We start from the raw sequence: 21,508 nt of genomic DNA on the forward strand, positions 1-21,508 counted from the left end.
TCTCTCACCTTGTCTCGCTATCTGTGTCTTTCTCTTGTCTCTCTCTCTCTCCTCGTCTCTCTCTCTCCTCGTCTCTCTTGTCGTCTGTCTGTCTCCCTCTCCTGGCTCTCTACCATATCTCCCTCTCCCCCATCCTACCCTCGGTCCCCGGTCTCTCTCCAGGCGCTCGGCTCTCCCCAGGGTGGTGGTGGTGCTGGAGGAGGAGAAGGAGGCCAGGCAGCCCTGGTGGAGGTGGCGGAGCGGCTGGCCCAGACAGAGCAGCTGGTGGCCCAGCTGAAGGAGCTGATCCGTGAGAAGGATGGCTCGCTGCGCACCAAGGACGAGCAGCTCAAGGTACGTCCTGTGTGCTCCAGTTTGATGATGCTCCTAGACACTCTCCCGAAGGCCTAACCCTAACCATTAAGAGGTGAACATTTTTAAACTGACCGTAGATCAGGTCTTACCAACTGCAACATTGTGGCAGTTCAAGGCCCTCCTAAAGCCACCGGGATTGGTGATGGACAAAGTAGAGGCATTTATCAGAAAGCGCAATGCAAACACGGCCATGGCAGAGTGAGGCCCATATGCTGTCAGTTTGTTTTTAATTCAAGACAATAGAATCACTCATCCTGTTTCAATGGCAGGGAGTGGTTTAGTTACTTTTGTCTATTCATTTACAAGTCAAAGTCCACTTGTGCTGCACAGAGTGCTGACACCATTTCTGCATCCCAAATGTCACCCTATTCCCTGTATAGTTCACTACTGGGCCCTGGTCAAAAGATGTGCAATATATAGGGATTTGATGGGCCCTGGTTAAAAGATGTGCAATATATAGGGATTTGATGGACCCTGGTTAAAAGTAGTGCACTATATGGGGATTAGATGGGCCCTGGTCAAAAGTAGTGCACTACATAGGGAATAGAGTGCAATTTGGGATGCACCCCATGTCTACAAGAGGGCTGCTGAGGAATTTACAACCAATTAATTTTGTCCAATTGAAACATTGTGGTCTCTGCTGATACTACAGCCATAGCTTAGTCTACCTGAGAGGCTCCATAGATAGACTATATAGTAAAACAGGATTGGAGTCCACAGGGAATAGTATAGACTACTATCGCTAACTCACAGTCCAACCAAGGTGCATGAATGAAGAAACAGACTGGCTAATATGTGAGAGGTGTTCAGGCAGTCTGAGATCACAGCACAGTGCATCACATAAAAAACAACTCACAAACTCAGTGTCCATATGGCCTTTTAAAGGCACAGTTAGCCCAAATGAGCTTTTACAGTTATGCTTATTGAGACTTGATGCTGAAGACACGATAACTCCAAAGAGTAGGCTACCCCTCCATATCGGAGCAAGACATACATTGAATGTGTGACACCCCTAGCTTTAACTAAAGATACCATGTCTCCCCCCCCCCCCCCCCCTTCTTTTCTACACAGGCAGAGAAGGAGGCGTGCGAGGCCAAGCTGTCCAAGATGCGTCTCCAGAACAAAGCCAAGGTCACCTCCCTCAGCGCCCAGCTGGAGGAGCTGAAGAAAGGAGGTGCTGCCGGGGGTGGAGCTGGGGGCCAGGGGACTCCCACCCACAGTAAGAAGGTAACACGCTCACACACACGCATGGACATATGTTTTCACGTACACACGCAGACAGACGGACAGACACATCCATCCACCCATCCAAGTTCAGTGAGCAATAGCAACAGGAAACCACAGTAACCCTTCTGACCTTTGACCCTGTTTTTCCCTGAATATGACGCCTGTAGGGAGGTGCAGAGGGAAGCGAGCAGGCCAGCCGCGGGAAGATCCTCCTCCTTAGGAAGAAGGTGGAGGAGCTGGAGCATCAGCTGTCACAGAGAGATGAGGAACTGGAAGTCAAGGTACTACCTACACCCTCACCAAAATCTAATCTATTCCCTTTTAGAATGCATTTTGAGGCAGAAAAATGTGAAGGCACTGTACATGCATTCCTATGAGCATTCATACTAGCTTTATAATGCCTTATGAAACGTGGTTTGGTTTAGGGAATGTACACATTTGCAGTTTAAAGCTTAGTTGCTATATACGGTGCATTTGGAAAGTATCCAGACCCCTAGACTTTTTCCACAATTTCTTACGTTACAGCCTTATTCTAAAATTGATTACAAATTATTTTTCGCTCATCAATCTACACACAATACCACATAATGACAAAGCAAAAACAGGTTTTTAGACATTTCTGCACATTTATACAACATAAAAACAAAAATATCGCATTTAGATAAGTATTCAGACCCTTTACTCAGTACTTTGTTGAAGCACCTTTGGCAGTGATTACAGCCTTGAGTCTTCTTGGGTATGAGGCTACAAGCTTGGCACACCTGTATTTGGGGAGTTTCTCCCATTCTTCTCTGCAGATCCTCTCAAGCTCTGTCAAGTTAGGTGGGAAGCGTCACTGCACAGCTATTTCCAGGTCTCTCCAAAGATGTTCGATTGGGTTCAAGTCCGGGCTCTGGCTGGCCCACTCAAGGACATTGAAATACTTGTCCTGAAGCCACTCCTGCATTGCCTGTGTGCTTAGGGTTATTGACATGCTGGAGGTGAACCTTCGCCCCAGTCTGAGGTCCTGAGCGCTCTGGAGCAGGTTTTCATCAAGGATCTCTCTGTACTTTTCTCCGTTCATCTTTCCCTCGATCCTGACTAGTCTCCCAGTCCCTGCCGCTGAAATGATGCTGTCACCACCATGCTTCACTGTAGGGATGGTGCCTTGTTTGTTCCAAACGTGACGCTTGGCATTCAGGCTAAATAGTTCAATCTAGGTTTCATCAGACCAGAGAATCTTTTTTCTCATGGTCAGAGTCCTTTAGATGCCTCCTAGCAGGCTATCATGTTCCTTTTACTGAAGTGGCTTCCGTCTGGCCACTCAACCATAAAGGCCTGATTGGTGGAGTGCTGCAGAGATGGTTGTCCTTCTGGAAGGTTCTCCCGTCTCCACAGAGGAACTCTGGTGCACTGTCAGCGTGACCATCGGGTTCTTGGTCACCTCCCTGACCAAGGCCCATCTCCCGATTGCTCAGTTTGGCCGGGCGGCCAGCTCTAGGAAGAGTCTTGGTGGTTCCAAACTTCTTCTATTTTTAAGAATGATGGAGTCCACTGTGTTCTTAGGGACATTCAATGTTGCAGAAATGTTTGACCTCATGGTTTGATTTTTGCTTTGACATACACTGTCAACTGTGGGACCTTATATAGACAGGTGTGTGCCTTTTCAAATCATGCTCAATCAATTGAATTTCCCACAGGTGGACTCCATTCAAGTTGTAGAAACATCTCAAGGATGAACAATGGACATTTTGATTCAACATTTTAATTTTGAGTCTCATAGCAAAGGGTCTGAATACTTATGTAAATAAGGTATTTCAGTTTTTTTAGAATAAGGCTGTAACGTATCAAAATGTTGAAAAAGGGAAGGGGCCTGAATACTTTCCCAATGCAGTGTACATACACAAACAGTACACAAATACATAAATACTGTGTTACTAAGCTAAGGCCATGACAATACTGTTAGTGTTCCAGTGGACTTTAGTGTGTCACAACTAAAACATTCCACAGTAAAAATGCTTTAATACTCTGTGTATGAGTTGTATAGAACATGGCTTTCGTCAATCCAGTGTGATTGTGAACTAACTTTTTTAAAACAACCCTTTATTTTTTTGCCTACATAACTGTAGTAACAAGAGAATGTCACCACTCCAAATAGAAACATCACCTTGTTCCTGAGCAGAAAGCCCAGGTCCATGTTTCCTTAGCCAGCGGACAGATAAGGGAAGCCAATGTCCTCCAGCAAGGATGTGAGGAATGAGTTGGCATAGTGTTATTATCTCCTGCAAGGTGCCCTCAGGCCACAGCTAACATGGGTCCTGTTCATTAGGCACCAAGTGCAAGAAAACGGACTGGAACAGAGAAGTACTGCCTGGACTTGTTTTCTGTTGCAAACCGTTTTGTTACGTCATGCCCTAATGAATGTGACTGAGGTGTTTTCCTCCATCCTCTTATCTACGAAGTGATTTTTCCTACTAGGAGTAGGAGTTTATCATTTAGTGTCACTCCACAATGATAAAAAATACAGATTTTTCAAACCACAATGTGGACCACTCAGTTTTGAGACACTAAAAACAATCCTAGTCAAACATGGTAGAGGCATCATCTATAATGCATTACATCATCTATACACATGTATGCATAAACAGAAAACGATGTACAGTAGACAGTTGGGCCCTTATAAAGACATGTCTCCTTCGGAGGATAAGGTGGCGTGCTTTATTCATATTATTACCTGATAACATGTAATACAATTTATCATTTTCATCTAGACCCAGGTCAATCCATTTTAGGTCAATCCATTTTTAGGTCAATCCATTTTAGGTCAATCCATTTTAGGTCAATCCATCCCAGGTCAATCCATTTTTAGGTCAATCCATTTTTAGGTCAATCCATTTTTAGGTCAATCCATCCCAGGTCAATCCATCCAAGGTCAATCCATTTTTAGGTCAATCCATCCCAGGTCAATCCATCCAAGGTCAATCCATTTTTAGGTCAATCCATCCCAGGTCAATCCATTTTTAGGTCAATCCATCCCAGGTCAATCCATTTTTAGGTCAATCCATCCCAGGTCAATCCATTTTTAGGTCAATCCATCCCAGGTCAATCCATCCAAGGTCAATCCATTTTTAGGTCAATCCATCCCAGGTCAATCCATTTTTAGGTCAATCCATTTTTAGGTCAATCCATCCCAGGTCAATCCATTTTTAGGTCAATCCATCCCAGGTCAATCCATTTTTAGGTCAATCCATCCGAGGTCAATCCATTTTTAGGTCAATCCATTTTTAGGTCAATCCATTTTTAGGTCAATCCATCCCAGGTCAATCCATCCAAGGTCAATCCATTTTTAGGTCAATCCATCCCAGGTCAATCCATTTTTAGGTCAATCCATCCCAGGTCAATCCATTTTTAGGTCAATCCATCCCAGGTCAATCCATTTTTAGGTCAATCCATCCCAGGTCAATCCATTTTTAGGTCAATTCATCCCAGGTCAATCCATCTTAGGTCAAACCATCCCAGGTCAATCCATTTTTAGGTCAATCCATTTTTAGGTCAATCCATTTTTAGGTCAATCCATTTTTAGGTCAATCCATCCCAGGTCGATCCATCCCAGGTCGATCCATCCCAGGTCGATCCATCCCAGGTCGATCTTGTAACCAAGGCCTACACTGTTAAATAGAGAATAGGTGTTTAGTTATGTTTGTGGTTCAGGTTGCTTTGTCCATCAAGTGTGTATGTATAGTGTGTCTGTCTTTTCATACTTAGTTGTACCTGATCCAGTATCTTCAAGGTGTTTGGTGGAAAATTCTCAAAATTGTGTGTGAATGAGTATATATTTTTTGTGTTTGAATGTTGTTGTGTCTACTGTGTGTGTGTGAATGAGTATATATTTTTAGTGCTTGAGTGTTGTTGTGTGTGTGAGTGAGTATATTTTTTGTGTTTGAATGTTGTTGTGTGTGTGAATGAGTATATATTTTTTGTGTTTGAGTGTTTACGGTGTGTGTGCACCGATGTGCATCTGACCCGTGCCCACGTCTTTCCCTCTACCAGTCACGAGAGCTGGAGGCCCAGAGGCAGCGTGGTGCGGACATGGACGCCATGCTGGTGGAGCGAAACAGGAAGCTGTCAGAGAAGGAGGCCTACATAGTCCACCTGCAGACTGGCATGGCCACCGGAGAGCAGACGGCCACGCCTCCAGCCCAACCCGACACGGAGCTCATGGTAAATACAAATTCCAGAAGCTTTATTGTCTTTGAAATATACATCACATGGACAAATTGGCACGACCCAACAATGATGCTTCTGCTATTGGGACACTACGGATTTCAGAGAGATGTTGGGGGTACCAGAAACAGTAGTCACCAGCCCTGGTCCTGGAGATACATGGGGTGTGACCAGCACAGTCATATTATTCTTGACCTCATGCACACAATCTAACACGAGGTATCCCACCACACAATCTAATACGAGGTATCTCACCACACAATCTAATACGAGGTATCTCACCACACAATCTAATACGAGGTATCCCACCACACAATCTAATACGAGGTATCTCACCACACAATCTAACACGAGGTATCTCACCACACAATCTAATACGAGGTATCTCACCACACAATCTAATACGAGGTATCCCACCACACAATCTAATACGAGGTATCTCACCACACAATCTAATACGAGGTATCTCACCACACAATCTAACACGAGGTTTCTCACCACACAATCTAATATAAGGTATCCCACCACACAATCTAACACGAGGTATCCCACCACACAATCTAATACGAGGTATCCCACCACACAATCTAATATGAGGTATCCCACCACACAATCTAACACGAGGTATCCCACCACACAATCTAATACGAGGTATCTCACCACACAATCTAACACGAGGTATCCCACCACACAATCTAATACAAGGTTTCTCACCACACAATCTAACACGAGGTATCTCACCACACACCACACAATCTAATACGAGGTATCACACTACACAATCTAATACGAGGTTTCTCACCACACAATCTAATATGAGGTATCTCACCACACAATCTAATACAAGGTATCCCACCACACAATCTAATACAAGGTTTTTGGGTGGTTTTCCAGGCATTGCCGGAGGAGAGCGGAGCGGGCTCCCTGGCGGAGCTGCAGCTGCTGGTCCTAAGTCTGACCAGGAAGGTGGGCGAGGGTGATGAACGTTACAGCCTGCTGCAGGAGCAGACTGAGAGCCTCAAGGAGCTCCTAGTCACAGAAAAGGCCGCCTTCGAGGACAAGGAGAACATGTACAAGCAAAACGTAGGTTATGGTGAAAAATCACAGATTTCGCAGATGTGATTTTTTTTAACGTGATTTATCAGCAAATCTGTTTGACTTTAGATTACAAGAGATGTACTATTTTTTTAATCATCACATTTATCGTCACATTTATTAATGACAGATAAACATTAAAACAAAAACAAAACATCCAGTTACAACTCAACTCCTCCCCCGTCCCTGTAAAATCAGCTTTTTCATGTTTTCTGTGTCTTGGCCAATCACATCACTGTTCACCTCATCAGCTGAAGAAATCGCAAACGCTCTATTTCCCTGTCAGACCAGCCGTGACCAGCCGTGTATTCAAGCTTCCCTGTCAGACCAGCCGTGACCAGCCGTGTATTCAAGCTTCCCTGTCAGACCAGCCGTATATTCAAGCTTCCCTGTCAGACTAGCCGTGACCAGCCGTGTATTCAAGCTTCCCTGTCAGACCAGCTGTGTATTCAAGCTTCCCTGTCAGACCAGCCGTGACCAGCCGTGTATTCAAGCTTCCCTGTCAGACCAGCTGTGTATTCAAGCTTCCCTGTCAGACCAGCCGTGTATTCAAGCTTCCCTGTCAGACCAGCCGTGTATTCAAGCTTCCCTGTCAGACCAGCCGTGTATTCAAGCTTCCCTGTCAGACCAGCCGTGACCAGCCGTGTATTCAAGCTTCCCTGTCAGACCAGCTGTGTATTCAAGCTTCCCTGTCAGACCAGCCGTGTATTCAAGCTTCCCTGTCAGACCAGCCGTGTATTCAAGCTTCCCTGTCAGACCAGCCGTGTATTCAAGCTTCCCTGTCAGACCAGCCGTGTATTCAAGCTTCCGTCAGACCAGCTGTGACCAGCCATGTATTCAAGCTTCACAAATGTCTTCTGAATGAACTATCGTTTCAGATCCAGACGTTTAAAGACATTATTCTGCAGAAAGACAACAAGCTAATGGAGGTCAACCAGATGCATGAGCAGGAGCTCTTCAAGTTGGCCGCCAAGTCTGACGCCAGTGCTGATCTGGAACAGGTAAACTAGACTAGAGGATTTACCACTGTTACTTTTGTTTTACCATTAAAATGACCAGTAAAATCTACTATGAACCCACTTTAAATTGTCCTTATTCCGTCAAGTTACTCTATTCATTCTGAACTCTGTAACCCGGCTGCATGCTAGCTGTAGATACACTATAGATTATTCTATCTTAGGTCATTGGAAGGAACATTCTGTTTCAAAACAGTTATACATCCAGCGAATTGTACCAAAAGTGAAACATTTCCAGTTACAACATGCAATGTCCTAGTGTGACCACAAGATCAAGTTGTGATATACAGTATCACTGCTGTGCACCGTGGGTAGTGTAGTTGCTGACATGGCTGTCTGTCCTCCCCAGCTCCTGAAGGCTCTGAAACAGAAACTACATGAGAAGGAGGAGGTGCTGCAGGGTAAAAACCAGGTGATTGATGTCCTCCAGGGGGAGGTGGACTCCAGAGACCAGCAGATCAAGGTGAGGGGTTATTTAAGTAGGTCAAACATTATTTAAGGTGAACTATCCCTTTAAGGGGTCCTCTTTGTGTCTCAGGTGGAGCATGGCGCTTGCACCGCCTGGATCAGGGGGTTTGTTTCCCGCTGGGGCCACCCATATGAAGAATGTATGCACACATGACTGTATGTCACTTTGGATAAAAACTTCTGCTAAATGGCATATATTATGATATATTATAAGGAACCACATGGGTGTTAACAGCTATACCCATTGGAAGGGTGGGCCGAAACAATATGGGCTACGTTCCAATTCTCTTCCTTTCTCCCAAAGTGTGTGTCCACTTCCAAACCTTCCTGCATACATTTAACAATGACGAGAACTCTCTCCAGACTACTCTTACATCAATCCAATGCTATTAGATCCCTTACAGGGAGTGTGCAAGTGCACACTACTAGGAAGAGGGTGGAGAATCAAGGATACAGTCTTGGTGATGGCTACTACTATAATGAATAGTAATTTGGTGGGTGCTTTATATTTGTCCTATTTCATACACATACAAGTGTGTATTAATACGCCTGTGTGAATTCTAAATGTGTTTTTTGCGTATCCCATCTCTCCGGACACCCTCGGAGAGTGGCGTGACGGCCAGGGTCTGCCACTATCAACAGTGACTCTGGACTAATTAACTTCAGATGAGGGAGACCAATCCCCTTATGATGGAATCTCTCTCGCGACAACCCTAGCTTAGAACAGTGATCACCAATTGTCCCTCCTTCCCTCATCCCTCTTTTTCTCTCCCAGGACCTTGTGGAGCGGGCGCGGCGGCTGCAGGTGGAGCGCGAGAGCCTCGGGTCCAAGATGGAGGCTGAGAAGCACGTGATGCGGGCTCAGCTGCGTGACCTCTTGGAGAAGCATCAGGGCGAGCTGCGCCGTGCCGCCGAGTGCCACGAGGCCCAGCTGGCCGAGCGGGAGCAGGCACTTCGCGGGCAGCTACAGGAGGAGCTGGGAAGGACCCCTGTCGCCGAGCTTCAGACCCAAACGCAAGCAGGGAGCGGCGGGGATTCTCCAACCACGGCCCAGAGGATGAACGAGCTGGAAGGTAGGTAGTCGGTACAGGTGTGGACAGATACACACATTCAGACCATATGATGCTTAGATTATGTTGATGGGCTTCCTGGGATGTTAAGCTCTTCTTCAGGTATTGTGAAGATCTCATGATCTGCTTTTCTCCTGTCACTCTCCTTTCTCTCTCTGTCTCCCCCCCTTCTTTCTCTCTCTGTCTCCCCCCCTTCTTTCTCTCTCTGTCTCCCCCCCTTCTTTCTCTCTCTGTCTCCCCCCCTTCTTTCTCTCTCTGTCTCCCCCCCTTCTTTCTCTCTCTGTCTCCCCCCCTTCTTTCTCTCGCTGTCTCCCCCCCTTCTTTCTCTCTCTGTCTCCCCCCCTTCTTTCTCTCTCTGTCTCCCCCCCTTCTTTCTCTCTCTGTCTCCCCCCCTTCTTTCTCTCTCTGTCTCCCCCCCTTCTTTCTCTCTCTGTCTCCCCCCCTTCTTTCTCTCTCTGTCTCCCCCCTTCTTTCTCTCTCTGTCTCCCCCCCTTCTTTCTCTCTCTGTCTCCCTTCTTTCTCTCTCCCCCCCTTCTTTCTCTCTCTGTCTCCCCCCCCCCTTCTTTCTCTCTGTCTCCCCACCTTCTTTCTCTCTCTCCCCCCCCTTCTTTCTCGTCTCTCGCAGCACAAGCCAAGCTGAAATCTGAGGAGGCCAGTAAATCGGAAGCCAAGTTCCTGAAGATAAAAGCCTGGTCAAAGTCTCGTATTCGACAGCTGGAGGACGAGCTGAGGAAAAGCCAGGTAAGAGATCCAGTTATATCTAGCAAACTAATTGTAACATTTTAAATAGGCAGGATGAGTACATTTATAATCAGCAGCGTGATGATCAATGTTATAACTTTTCTGTAACAATGGTCTGTGAGAAGAGGGCAATTATTTTAGCAGAGTTGAATTCCGAGCTCCCATCTATTTAGACTTCTATGATTAGTATGCTCAGAGGGCACGTGTCTTTGGGAGAGGGAAAATGTTGCCCTGAATGTATGTCATACACGTTTAGTCTCATTCAAGAACCAGACATGTTGCGCTGAGCTTTCCTTGACCTGTGAAATTTGACCCTTCTCCAGTCTGGCAGAGTGGGCCCTGACGTGACGTCCCTGCGTAGCCGCGTCACGGATCTGGAGGAGGAGCGGGAGGAGACACTGTGGAAGCTGGAGCAGTACGACGAGATCAAGGCCAAGAACGGTGAGGAGAGTCTTCAACTATCATCAATCACCTGACTACACTTATCTGGACCATGGTGTAATGAACTTAACACTTACAAAACTAGCTAGCACGTTATCTTATTGTGGACTTCTCCTTGGTGTTATCATTTATAACTCTTTAAAAAATGATGTGTTAATTGGGTATTTAGCAAACACCCCACCCCTCTTTTGTCTAGCGTTTTTGGAGAATTTAGCAACGCTAGAAAAAAAAGCATTTCTTTAAATTCAAAGTGAAAAGGGTTTTCTACTGCAGATGTTCTCTAGATGATCTCTGTACTGAAACTAATCTCTGTGTCGTCTGGTGAGGATTTACAAGAGGTTTGAAGACCATCTAAATGAGCAACGGCTCCCCATGTTTACAAGTGATCTGTTTCAGCCTTGTACATCTGTATGTTATTTTGGTCGCTTGTTCTGTTTGATCTTTGTCAATGTACCTTCAGCGTGTTATTCAGAATCTGTTTACATTGTGTTCTGTCTCTAACATGTCCTCTGTCCTCCTGTAGATGTACTGGAGGAGGTTAACATGTCCTCTGTCCTCCTGTAGATGTACTGGAGGAGGTTAACATGTCCTCTGTCCTCCTGTAGATGTACTGGAGGAGGTTAACATGTCCTCTGTCCTCCTGTAGATGTACTGGAGGAGGTTAACATGTCCTCTGTCCTCCTGTAGATGTACTGGAGGTGGTTAACCTTTCTGATCTCCCCATCCCGGATCCGGGATCGTGAATACAGACTCAAGCTCATTACCATAACGCAACGTTAACTATTCATGAAAATCGCAAATGAAATGAAATAAATATGCTAGCTCTCAAGCTTAGCCTTTTGTTAACAACACTGTCATCTCAGATTTTCAAAATATGCTTCTCAACCATTGCAAAACAAGCATTTGTGTAACAGTATTGATGGCTAACGTAGCATTTAGCATTAGCATTCAGCTGGCAACATTTACACAAAAAAACAGAAAAGCATTCAAATAAAATCATTTACCTTTGAAGAACTTCAGATGTTTTCAATGAGGAGACTCTCAGATAGCAAATGTTCAGTTTTTCCTGAAAGATTATTTGTTTAGGACAAATCGCTCCGTTTTCTGCGTCACGTTTAGCTATGAAAAAACCCCTGTATCCAGGATTGTGTAAATCTATCAGCAAGCTCATTAGCATAACACAACGTTAACTATTTATGAAAATCGCAAATGAAATGAAATAAATATGCCATCTCTCAAGCTTAGCCTTTTGTAAACAACACTGTCATCTCAGATTTTCAAAATATGCTTCTCAACCATAGGAAAACAATCATTTGTGTAAAAGTAGCTAGCTAGCGTTAGCATTTCGCGTTAGCATTTAGCGTTAGCATTAGCGTTAGCATCCAGCACGCAACATTAACAAAAACATAAAAGCCTTCAAATAAAATCATTTACCTTTGAAGAACTTCTGATGTTTTCAATGAGGATACTCTCAGTTAGATAGCAGATGCTCAGTTTTTCCAAAAAGATTCCTTGTGTATTAGAAATAGCTCCGTTTTATACATCACATTTGAATACCAAAAAAAATCCGAAAATTCAGTCCTCAAAACGCGAACTTTTTTCCAAATTAACTCCATAATATCGACTGAAAACATGGCAAACGTTGTTTAGAATCAATCATCAAGGTGTTTTTCACATATCTCTTCATTGATACATCGTTCTTGGACACATGCTTTCTCCCCTGAATCAAATGGTAAAGTAGAAGCAGCTGGCAATTGCGCACCGAATTCGACGCAGGACACCAGGCGGACACTTGGAAAATGTAGTCTCTTATGGTCAATCTTCCAATGATATGCCTACAAATACGTCACAATGCTGCTAAGACCTTGGGCGAACGACAGAAAGTGTAGGCTCATTCGTTGCGCAATCACAGCCATATAAGGAGAGAATGGAAAACAGAGCTTCAGAAATTCTGCTAATTCCTGGGTGATGCATCATCTTGGTTTCGCCTGTAGAATGAGTTCTGGGGCATTTATAGACAAAATCTTTGCAGATTCTGAAACTTCAGAGTGTTTTCTTTCCAAAACTGTCAAGAATATGCATAGTCGAGCATCTTTTCGTGACAAAATATCGCGCTTAAAACGGGAACGTTTTTTATCCAAAAATGAAATAGCGCCCCTAGAGCTCTAACAGGTTAACATGTCCTCTGTCCTCCTGTAGATGTACTGGAGGAGGTTAACATGTCCTCTGTCCTCATGTAGATGTGCTGGAGGTGGTTAACATGTCTTTTGTCCTCATGTAGATGTTAACATGTCCTCTGTCCTCCTGTAGATGTACTGGAGGCCAAGCTGGTGGTGTACGAGGAGCAGCAGAGGAAGATGGCCTCCGACCTGGAGCAGGTCACCAAGAGAGCCGCCTCTCAGGTCAGAGTTCAAACCCCACCAGACGGTACCCCCAACATGCACTGCAACGAGGAAGTACCACCTACATCCCGGCATGCAGTGCAGTAGTGGTGTCGAGTCATGATACTTGATACTCAATGTTGGGGAAACCAGTGAGGGGTAGATGGGTTCATCTATGGATGCATACCTTGACTGTCACTCAAGGTTTCCATTAACCAGTAATCGCCGGCTTTACCCCCCCATCTGGTAATTGAAGCGCGTTTTACATTCACCAATCAAGTGCATAGGTAGGCAGGCTTCAGCATGTCCCACACCACTTTGCAATGAGCTGGAAGCAGTATGCATTTTGAAAACGTATACTTAATTGTTTGTGAGGCATGTCTTACCTTGCATCAAAGTAGCCTAAAGTATTTTAGAAAGACTTCCTTATGCCATTGAAACCAGCAGCCGGTTTCTCTCATCTTCTATTGGTTTTCAAATCAACTTTGTTTCGTTGACCAGTTGCCAAACTTCAACCCTCGTCATATTAGCAGCCCGTGCTAGTTGTTGCATCATTAGATCTCCCTGCTAAATGTTTTATCTCTGTCTCATGAACTTGCTGTCTGATGCGGTCCGTTAATTGCATTAGGGAACAAACATTCGCCTGTAGCCTACTGCCTTGTGCGCGTTGCTGCACTTCTAATGTGAAGAAATAATAGTTTATCAACATTTCAAGCTAAATGTTCTGATCTGTTGCATCATCCTCATTGCTTTTTAACGTTTTTTTGATGTATCCTAGTCCTACTTGTTGTAGGATTTTGGGATCTATCGTCCCACAACTGTCCCAGAGTCTGTTTGGAAAAGGCTATTTCTTTCTCACAAAGAAAGATAAGCTGAACAATAGAACAGGTTAACTTTTCTACTGTGGGGGATAGTAGATTGTCATAGACTAGTGATGTTGCTGTTGGTTTCTTCTTGTCGACTGAGGAACAGTAAACGTGGACAGTTATTCTAACATCTACAAAGTAAGAAGGAGGATTCATGGCGTTGTATCCTCCAGTTGTATGTTCTGTTCAGATGTATTACCGTAATCTATTACCGTAATGGGATTTCTCAGCACCTTGGGTGGAGGACGTAATCAGGTTACGCACCCAATACATATGGGTCCGGTACTCCACAGCGTCTCCTCCCGCTCCTCCTCCAGATCCGGTACATTCAAAATGATCTGGTAAATGCAAATTCTGCAGATGAAATGTCTGGCGCCTCATTTTCCTCACAGAAACCCTGCTGGCACCGTACACCAAACACATCTGACACGTCTATCCTATTGACCACTTCACTTCTCTGATGGAAAGACACTTGTTCTCAGATGAAATCAAACACCACATTCTCCCATGTTGAGTAATCCCTGGATGAGAATAAATACCTTATCTCTGGACCCAATACTTCCTCCACCCCCAAACCAATATCCTGCTTCTCATGTCTTTCTGATCCTACACACACTAGGCCAGCGAGTCAGGTAGCGCCGACGACGCCCAGAGCCAGGTGCTGGACTGGCAGGAGATGGTGTCGGAGGCGGTGACGGCCAGGGACCGTGCCCGTGAGGAAAAGGCCACCATGGCCCTGCGCATGAGCCACATGGAGGAGGAGAGAGAGGGTAAGGGCCCTGTCACCACTGGTGGGTGATCCACACACACACAGGGCGCACTGGCACTACCACACACCACAGACACTAAACCTCACCTCAGACCGAAATGCAACAGTCGTATCACCCAGAAGCCGCTAACCCGCCTCCCTCGATGACACAGAACACAGCTACCACTCCGTCCAAACCTTTTGTTATATACTGTCAAACAGCATACATCTTTTACCCAAGGAAACAGGGAGGAAGGAAGGTGGGAGGGAATTCTAGAGAAGTTATCTGTTAAAGTTCAATGTCTTCTGTTGTTGTTTGAGAGCCCCTCACTGTCCAACTGAGCATGTTTATTTTTTGTTTCATTTTTTTCCCTCCAACCATCCGTCCCCGGCGAGCTTTTCGTTCTGGCTCTGCGCCCCCCCCAACCCCTACCCCATGTCCTCCCCCCCTCCTCCTCCGCTCCCTGCTCCTGGGATGGGGGCAGCCAACAAGAACCTGTTTCCCATCAGTTTTGTGCATGCAGGCCCATCCCCCTCAGCAAAAGCCTGTGCCCACTGTACTGTCCTCAGTTTCCCAGGATCCTTTTCACCTCCTCCGGGGTAAACTGGAGGCAGTACAGTGGAGGCCTGTGCTTTTTATTTGTCCCTCTTCCTCCATGTAGTGTTTCTTTCAGTATCTTCCTCTCTTTTTAAGTTTCCTTCCCTCCCACTTTCCCCTCCCTCTCTCCTTCCTTCCCTCTCTCCTTCCTTCCCTCTCTCCTTCCTTCCGTCTCTCCCTCCCCCAACTTTCCCTGCCACTTTCGGACTCCGTTGACTTCATAATGACACTGTCCTTGAACTGATCTGCAAAACATATTAACACAACAAAATGACAAGGCTTCAATGGTGGTGGGAAGGCTAACGCTAACACTGGAATTAGGACTAACTGAGGGCGGAGCTTGTATGGAAAAAAGAAATAAACCAATGATCTTCTTTATAAAAAAGAAAGAAACCAATGATCTTGTTTATAAAGAATTAATAAACCAATCAAAAGAGCCCTAGAAGACTCTCCTCTAATAGAATTGTGAAATATCCTTATTGTTTAATTCATAGAAAAATGAGGCTATATCTAAACCACTAAACACTAAAGTGAAAATTCTAGGCCACAGTTGTGATGTCATTGTGAGCATAGTTACTTGACAGATGATGTGGAATTATATAATATACTGACATAATAGCTTGAGGGAGTTTTGTGTCTTCTAACACACACACGCGCACACTGCAAGTGGTGCTGTTTTTCAACACTTTTGTCCTCTCCAATCATCTACCCATCTTTACTAACGCTTGCTAACCTCATTGTTGTCATTTGCCTGTGTAATACCGCCACCCTTGCTGCTTTTAGTTGCTGAAGTAGCTAACTGTTGCAATATCTGATTGGTGCATTCCTACTCAAACTTGGTTTCTGGAGCTCATCTTAACATCTAAACAACAACTGGCTGTCAATGAAATATTGTCATGTCCATTCAATGATTGCTCATCACTTAATAAATGATATGGAGTCAATTCCATAAGTTCATTCTGTTAAAGGAGATTCCTTGGAATTCAAGAATCTAAAGAGTCCCTCATTGAAAATAAATGACAATTGTTTTTATTCGCTTGGCTACATTGACCACTTTGCACTACCACATCTGCAATCCTCACCCAATGAAACCCTTCTCTCTGTCACCCAATGAAACCCCTTTCTCTGTCACTCTTTGCTTTTAGCTACTCCTCCCCCACCCCTCCCACATCTACCTGATATCACAAAACAGATGGGAATGAGTTTTGTGCAAATTGTTGGCCCTGATTGATCAATTTGACATAAATGTGATTGCTACCCCCCCTTCCCCTTGATGGTCCAATCACTGACTAGTGACCACTGATAATTAAAAATGTAGTGACCACTGATCACAGTCCAATCACAATGTGGGCAGCTTTCAGTCGGAATGGCTGTGACCTCCCTGCTTTCCAGTATGCCAAATCACCATTGAAAATGTTGTTGCAGTACAGTCTCCTTGAGCCGTAAAGACATTGCAACCACTGCCCCAGCCCGCCCCCCTTCCATCCTCCTCGTGTTTGGTTGCTGCCTGTCTCCCTCCCTATTAGTTGTGCATGGCTTTGACCAGAAACTCTGCTTTTAGGAAAGTCTACACAGCCACGCAATCCACACACACACACACACACACACACACACACACACACACACACACACACACACACACACACACACACACACACACACACACACACACACACACACACACACGTATGTAAAGAACACACACTCATAGGAGTCTGGAGTGCTCTCTTTCTCTCCTCTCTGGAGTGAGTATGCACGTTTCCTTGTGTGCAATGCTGCTGTTGTGTGTTCATCCATTGGGTGAGCGTACCTTTTTGCAGTCTTTCCCTCTTGACTTTCACCCTCTGTCACTCTTCTCTCCTTATCCATTATCTCTGTCTCACTCCCTCCTTTCCCTGTATCATCTGTCTTTCTTAAACCATCCTCTATCTCTCCATCTGTCTCTCCATCTGTCTCTCCATCTGTCTCTCCATCTGTCTCTCCATCTGTCTCTCCATCTGTCTCTACATCTGTCTCTACATCTGTCTCTACATCTGTCTCTCCATCTGTCTCTCCATCTGTCTCTCCATCTGTCTCTCCATCTGTCTCTCCATCTCTGTCTCTCCATCTCTGTCTCTCCATCTCTGTCTCTACATCTCTCTCTACATCTCTGTCTCTCCATCTCTGTCTCTCCATCTGTCTCTCCATCTGTCTCTCCATCTCGGTCTCTCCATCTGTCTCTCCATCTCGGTCTCTCCATCTGTCTCTCCATCTGTCTCTCCATCTGTCTCTCCATCTCTGTCTCTCCATCTCTGTCTCTACATCTCTGTCTCTACATCTCTGTCTCTACATCTGTCTCTACATCTCTGTCTCTCCATCTCTGTCTCTCCATCTGTCTCTCCATCTCTGTCTCTCCATCTCTCTACCCCCCTCCTGTAATGCATCTCTGGGGTTCAACTCTGTAACCCAAAAACACCCCCCTCATCGCTCCCTCCCCTTCCCTGTGGCACAAAACTGATTGAGGATGACTGGTTCTTTCCCGGCTGCTCCGATCCAGTGCTGGCCAGCCGGCAGCAGGAGTTGGAGGAGGAGCTGGTGCAGGCCCGGGGTCTCACAGGGCTACATAGGGGCGGCAAGAAAATGGGAGGCACCGCCCACCAACACAGCCTGCAGGTACGGAGTAAAAAGGAGAGGGAGAATGAATGATGGAGGGGAGGTGGCAAGATGGGTGAGTGATTTGGCAGAAGGAGGGTGTGGGGAGTTCAGAGCTGGGAATGAATAAGACAGCAATAATAATAACTCGGAGAGTGTGGTCACATGGTCACGGCCAGCAAGGATACCTGTAGATGATCAGTATAACAAGGGAGATTAAATGTTACTGTAGTTCTGTCTGACATTAGATTTGTACGCTGTCCTCTGTAACATCCCAGACAAAATGTACTTCAGTCACTAGACTAAAATGAGTATTGTCACCCCACCCCCACGCAGGAGGACTTTGAGTTTGATGGCAAGCAAGCGTTCCACCAGGACCCACACAGTGGCGGATCTGAGAGCACCACCCCGATGGAGGAGGGGGAGAACATGGGAGGTTGGTGGCCTGAGTACACTTCCCCCAACACAGGTGTGAGACCCACTAGTCAGTCTACGCTGGCATGCACGTTGTCACTTTTTGTGCATTTGTCACCCAGCCACCACCATTTTGGGAGCTTGAGATGTTGTAGTCATTTGGGTTGTTTTTTTGTCATTCTAACACTCCTCTGCCGTTTTGGGGGTTTTACATGTGGGTGTTTGTTCTCCCTCCAGTCTAACACATTCAACCCCAGAGTGGATACATTCCCTAAGGTTGACTCATCTGTGGGCTTTTGTGTTATCTCATCACAAGTTGAGGTGGTTATTATTTGAACATGTGCATGCTGGTTGAACTGGCTAGTATTTGGCTCGCTACGATGTTGGTCCATGTGGAATGCATTGAACTCTTGTCAGTTCATATGAATTTAGGTGGAGAGTTTCCCCCCGTCCGTGGTGAGTGTTTGGCATGCCCTGTCTGTTCTTCTTTTTCCTCTTATCTCTCCTTGTGTTTGACACATTCACTGTGTTGAAAGGTTCATGGTTTTTAATGGGACAAAAAATATAAATAAATGTCCAAAAACCGGTGACCTTGCATGGGGCAAGTAGCAGGCCAACTATCATAAACATTGTAATCCATCACAACAATATGTTTGCATGGAAATGTTTCAGTTGTGACTGTATAAAGGGCTGTTTCTATGATTACAATTTGCATCCATTTTCGCTAACTATTGTTGATCATGATAGATAATTACCAGATTTCTCAACCATTGAGATGATTTTTCTCTTTCTTGTCTATGCGACTGCCCTTGCAGGTGGCCTGCGGTCGGTAGTGGAGGAGTTGGAGCTGGAGAGGAACCAGCTGCAGGAACAGATCCTAGGACTGGAGGACCGCTGTCAGGACCTTGAGGACCGGCTGCAGCTGCAGGCTCGCATCGAGTCCCTACAGGTAAACTCTCATGTCTCACAGACCTGGTTGGACACTGATATATCACGCCTTGTAGACGTTTCAGAACCACATGCACCTTGCAGAATGCCACACTGTACCAAGATAGCCTCCATAAAGACACTTAAAGCAGGGGTTCCTAAACTTTTTTACACAGGTCCCCGTTCCAGCATTGGGGGAACATCCCACGTCTGTTTCTATTGGCACAAGTACTGTTCATGACACAAACGGTTCATACATTTTGCAGGTTTAAAGCTTATTTCCTGAAATTCTACACATTTTGTCATGGGTTGTAGAGAAAATGTTGCGGTTTTAAAGCGAATTTGCTTGCTGTGGGCCAAAATACCAGCAACAGTGTGTGAAAACCTTGTGAAGACTTACAGAAAACGTTTGACCTCTGTCATTGCCAACAAAGGGTATATAACAAAGTATTGAGATAAACTTATGTTATTGACCAAATACTTATTTTCCATCATAATTTGCAAATAAATTCATAAAAAATCCTACAATGTGATTTTCTGGATTTCTTTTCTAATTTTGTCTGTCATAGTTGAAGTGTACCTATGATGAAAATTACAGGCCTCTCTCATCTTTTTAAGTGGGAGAACTGCACAATTGGTGGCTGACTAAATACTTTTTTGCCCCACTGCCATGTCTAATGTCATTTCATGTAATATTTGAGTGACTCGAACATTACTACAAAATCTGTGCTAAAACACCTAGCAAAAAAACATTAGCTGAGATTTGCTAGTTGATCTGGACATTTCTGACAGGTTATAAATAGATCTCTAAGGTATACAATGACCGACATGACAAGAGGAATACTGATCATTTACTACCCAATTCGAAATGTCCCCTTGTCCATTCTATAATTACAACTTTCAAGAGTAAGTTGATAGCCGGACTGAGTTCCCTAAAAATAATATATAAAAAAAAAATGTTGGGGGGGAACCCCACAGTTTACGAACCCCACTGTTTAGGAACCACTGACTTAAGGGATGTTTCTTTCTCCCCTCTCACACTTCCATACCACTCACCATATATTACCCTCTTATACCCTCCTATACCTCCTGGTCTGTTAATAAAAAGAGCACATAACTGACTGGGGTTTACTTACCTGTAAACTGGGGTTTACTTACCTGTGCCAGTTCCTGAGGTAGTGGAAATCTAACCCCTTTATATTGTAACTTTGTCAGCTGCTCCCATTATCAACATTTTGCATCTGATAAGTTCTCCTTTGTGTTTGGGAGTTTGTTTTGCTTTTGGATGGACTTTTTACTGAATTCATTTGTACTATTCAGTTCATTGCATGTTTCCTCCCGAGGACTAGGATTTTGTAACAGACCCCTCTAACACAGGTGACGTTTGATGTAGATGAAGAAAGGAGTCCATTTTGGGTTTCCCAGGTGTGTTAGTGTTTGTGTGCGCTAGAGAGAGCACCTCCGGCGGTGAAGGCTAATCCTTTGGCTTGTTTGTTCTGTGTTCACGGCTTGCGATCAGTCTTCTAATAAGTGAGTGCTATGTTGAGCATATTTTGGCCACAAATTCACTCGGTGTGGAGAACAAACTCACTTGGTTGGTTAATTGTTCAACCATCATACAAGGAGCATACAAAAGTATATAACAATTCCTATCAGGCCAAGTTCAAAGCATTTTTTTACCCTAAGAAAGGCAAAATAGATAATAGAAATGATACTAAGCCAAAATGTCCTGAAAGCTGAAATGTTCCTTTTATGCTGTGTTTGGACTAACCCTAACACTGCACATAGAAGAAAGAGAGTAGTATTTTGGGTCAATATGTGTGCAGTGAGATGGAGTGAGCTTCCTACCGGCTTTACTCTGATCTTTTCTCCAAACCATGTTAAACCTTCCCTCTCCTCCCCACAGAACGAGTCCGAGAGACTACAGGGTCAGCTGGCCAGCCTTCGGAGCCAGCAGAGCAGGGATGCAGAGAAACACCATCTCCTGGTCACCAGCCTCAACGAGCAGCTCAAAGGGTAACCCCACACAATTCAAAAAAGGTCACGGGTCACACACACAACTGGTAAACTGGTTCATTTCCCAAATTTGTATCCAGTGCCAGTTACTCATTTAAGGGTAAAAAGGAATGTAAGGTTTTTGTACTGAAAGGTTTGGCTCCATGCATCTAACTGCAGTCATATGCAAGTTACTAACAAACAAATACCATCAAGTATGGGTAAAGTTGTGCACTGATGATGATCATGTGTTTGTGCTATTTTGCATTGGAGAATGTAAGATTATCATCATGTCCTCATTTGTAACCTTTAAAACATCTCCTTTCTCTTTGA

At 44.9% G+C, this 21,508-nt stretch overlaps 1 protein-coding gene across 8 annotated transcripts in view; it reads left to right on the forward strand.

Moving 5' to 3' along the window:
* The window catches only part of LOC110506188 (uncharacterized), a 53,258-nt gene that overhangs the window by 3,428 nt on the left and 28,322 nt on the right, over positions 1-21,508 (forward strand). For 6 of the 8 annotated variants that reach the window (XM_090239186.1, XM_090239187.1, XM_090239188.1 and 3 more), the window contains exons 3-18: positions 163-333; positions 1,426-1,581; positions 1,749-1,862; positions 5,611-5,781; positions 6,679-6,867; positions 7,758-7,880; positions 8,245-8,358; positions 9,139-9,436; positions 10,059-10,174; positions 10,498-10,615; positions 12,926-13,017; positions 14,482-14,632; positions 17,745-17,860; positions 18,176-18,308; positions 19,069-19,202; positions 21,087-21,196. In XM_090239186.1, the coding sequence (XP_090095312.1) occupies positions 163-333; positions 1,426-1,581; positions 1,749-1,862; positions 5,611-5,781; positions 6,679-6,867; positions 7,758-7,880; positions 8,245-8,358; positions 9,139-9,436; positions 10,059-10,174; positions 10,498-10,615; positions 12,926-13,017; positions 14,482-14,632; positions 17,745-17,860; positions 18,176-18,308; positions 19,069-19,202; positions 21,087-21,196 (2,306 nt within the window). Of the gene's footprint in view, positions 1-162; positions 334-1,425; positions 1,582-1,748; positions 1,863-5,610; positions 5,782-6,678; positions 6,868-7,757; positions 7,881-8,244; positions 8,359-9,138; positions 9,437-10,058; positions 10,175-10,497; positions 10,616-12,925; positions 13,018-14,481; positions 14,633-17,744; positions 17,861-18,175; positions 18,309-19,068; positions 19,203-20,557; positions 20,606-21,086; positions 21,197-21,508 lie in introns of all 8 variants that reach the window. The other 2 variants (XM_090239193.1, XM_090239189.1) reach the window with 2 other exon arrangements.

The sequence above is a fragment of the Oncorhynchus mykiss genome, chromosome 6 (genome assembly GCF_057628025.1).
Source record: "Oncorhynchus mykiss isolate SJ-2025 chromosome 6, ASM5762802v1, whole genome shotgun sequence".
Classification (NCBI taxonomy): Eukaryota; Metazoa; Chordata; class Actinopteri; order Salmoniformes; family Salmonidae; genus Oncorhynchus; species Oncorhynchus mykiss.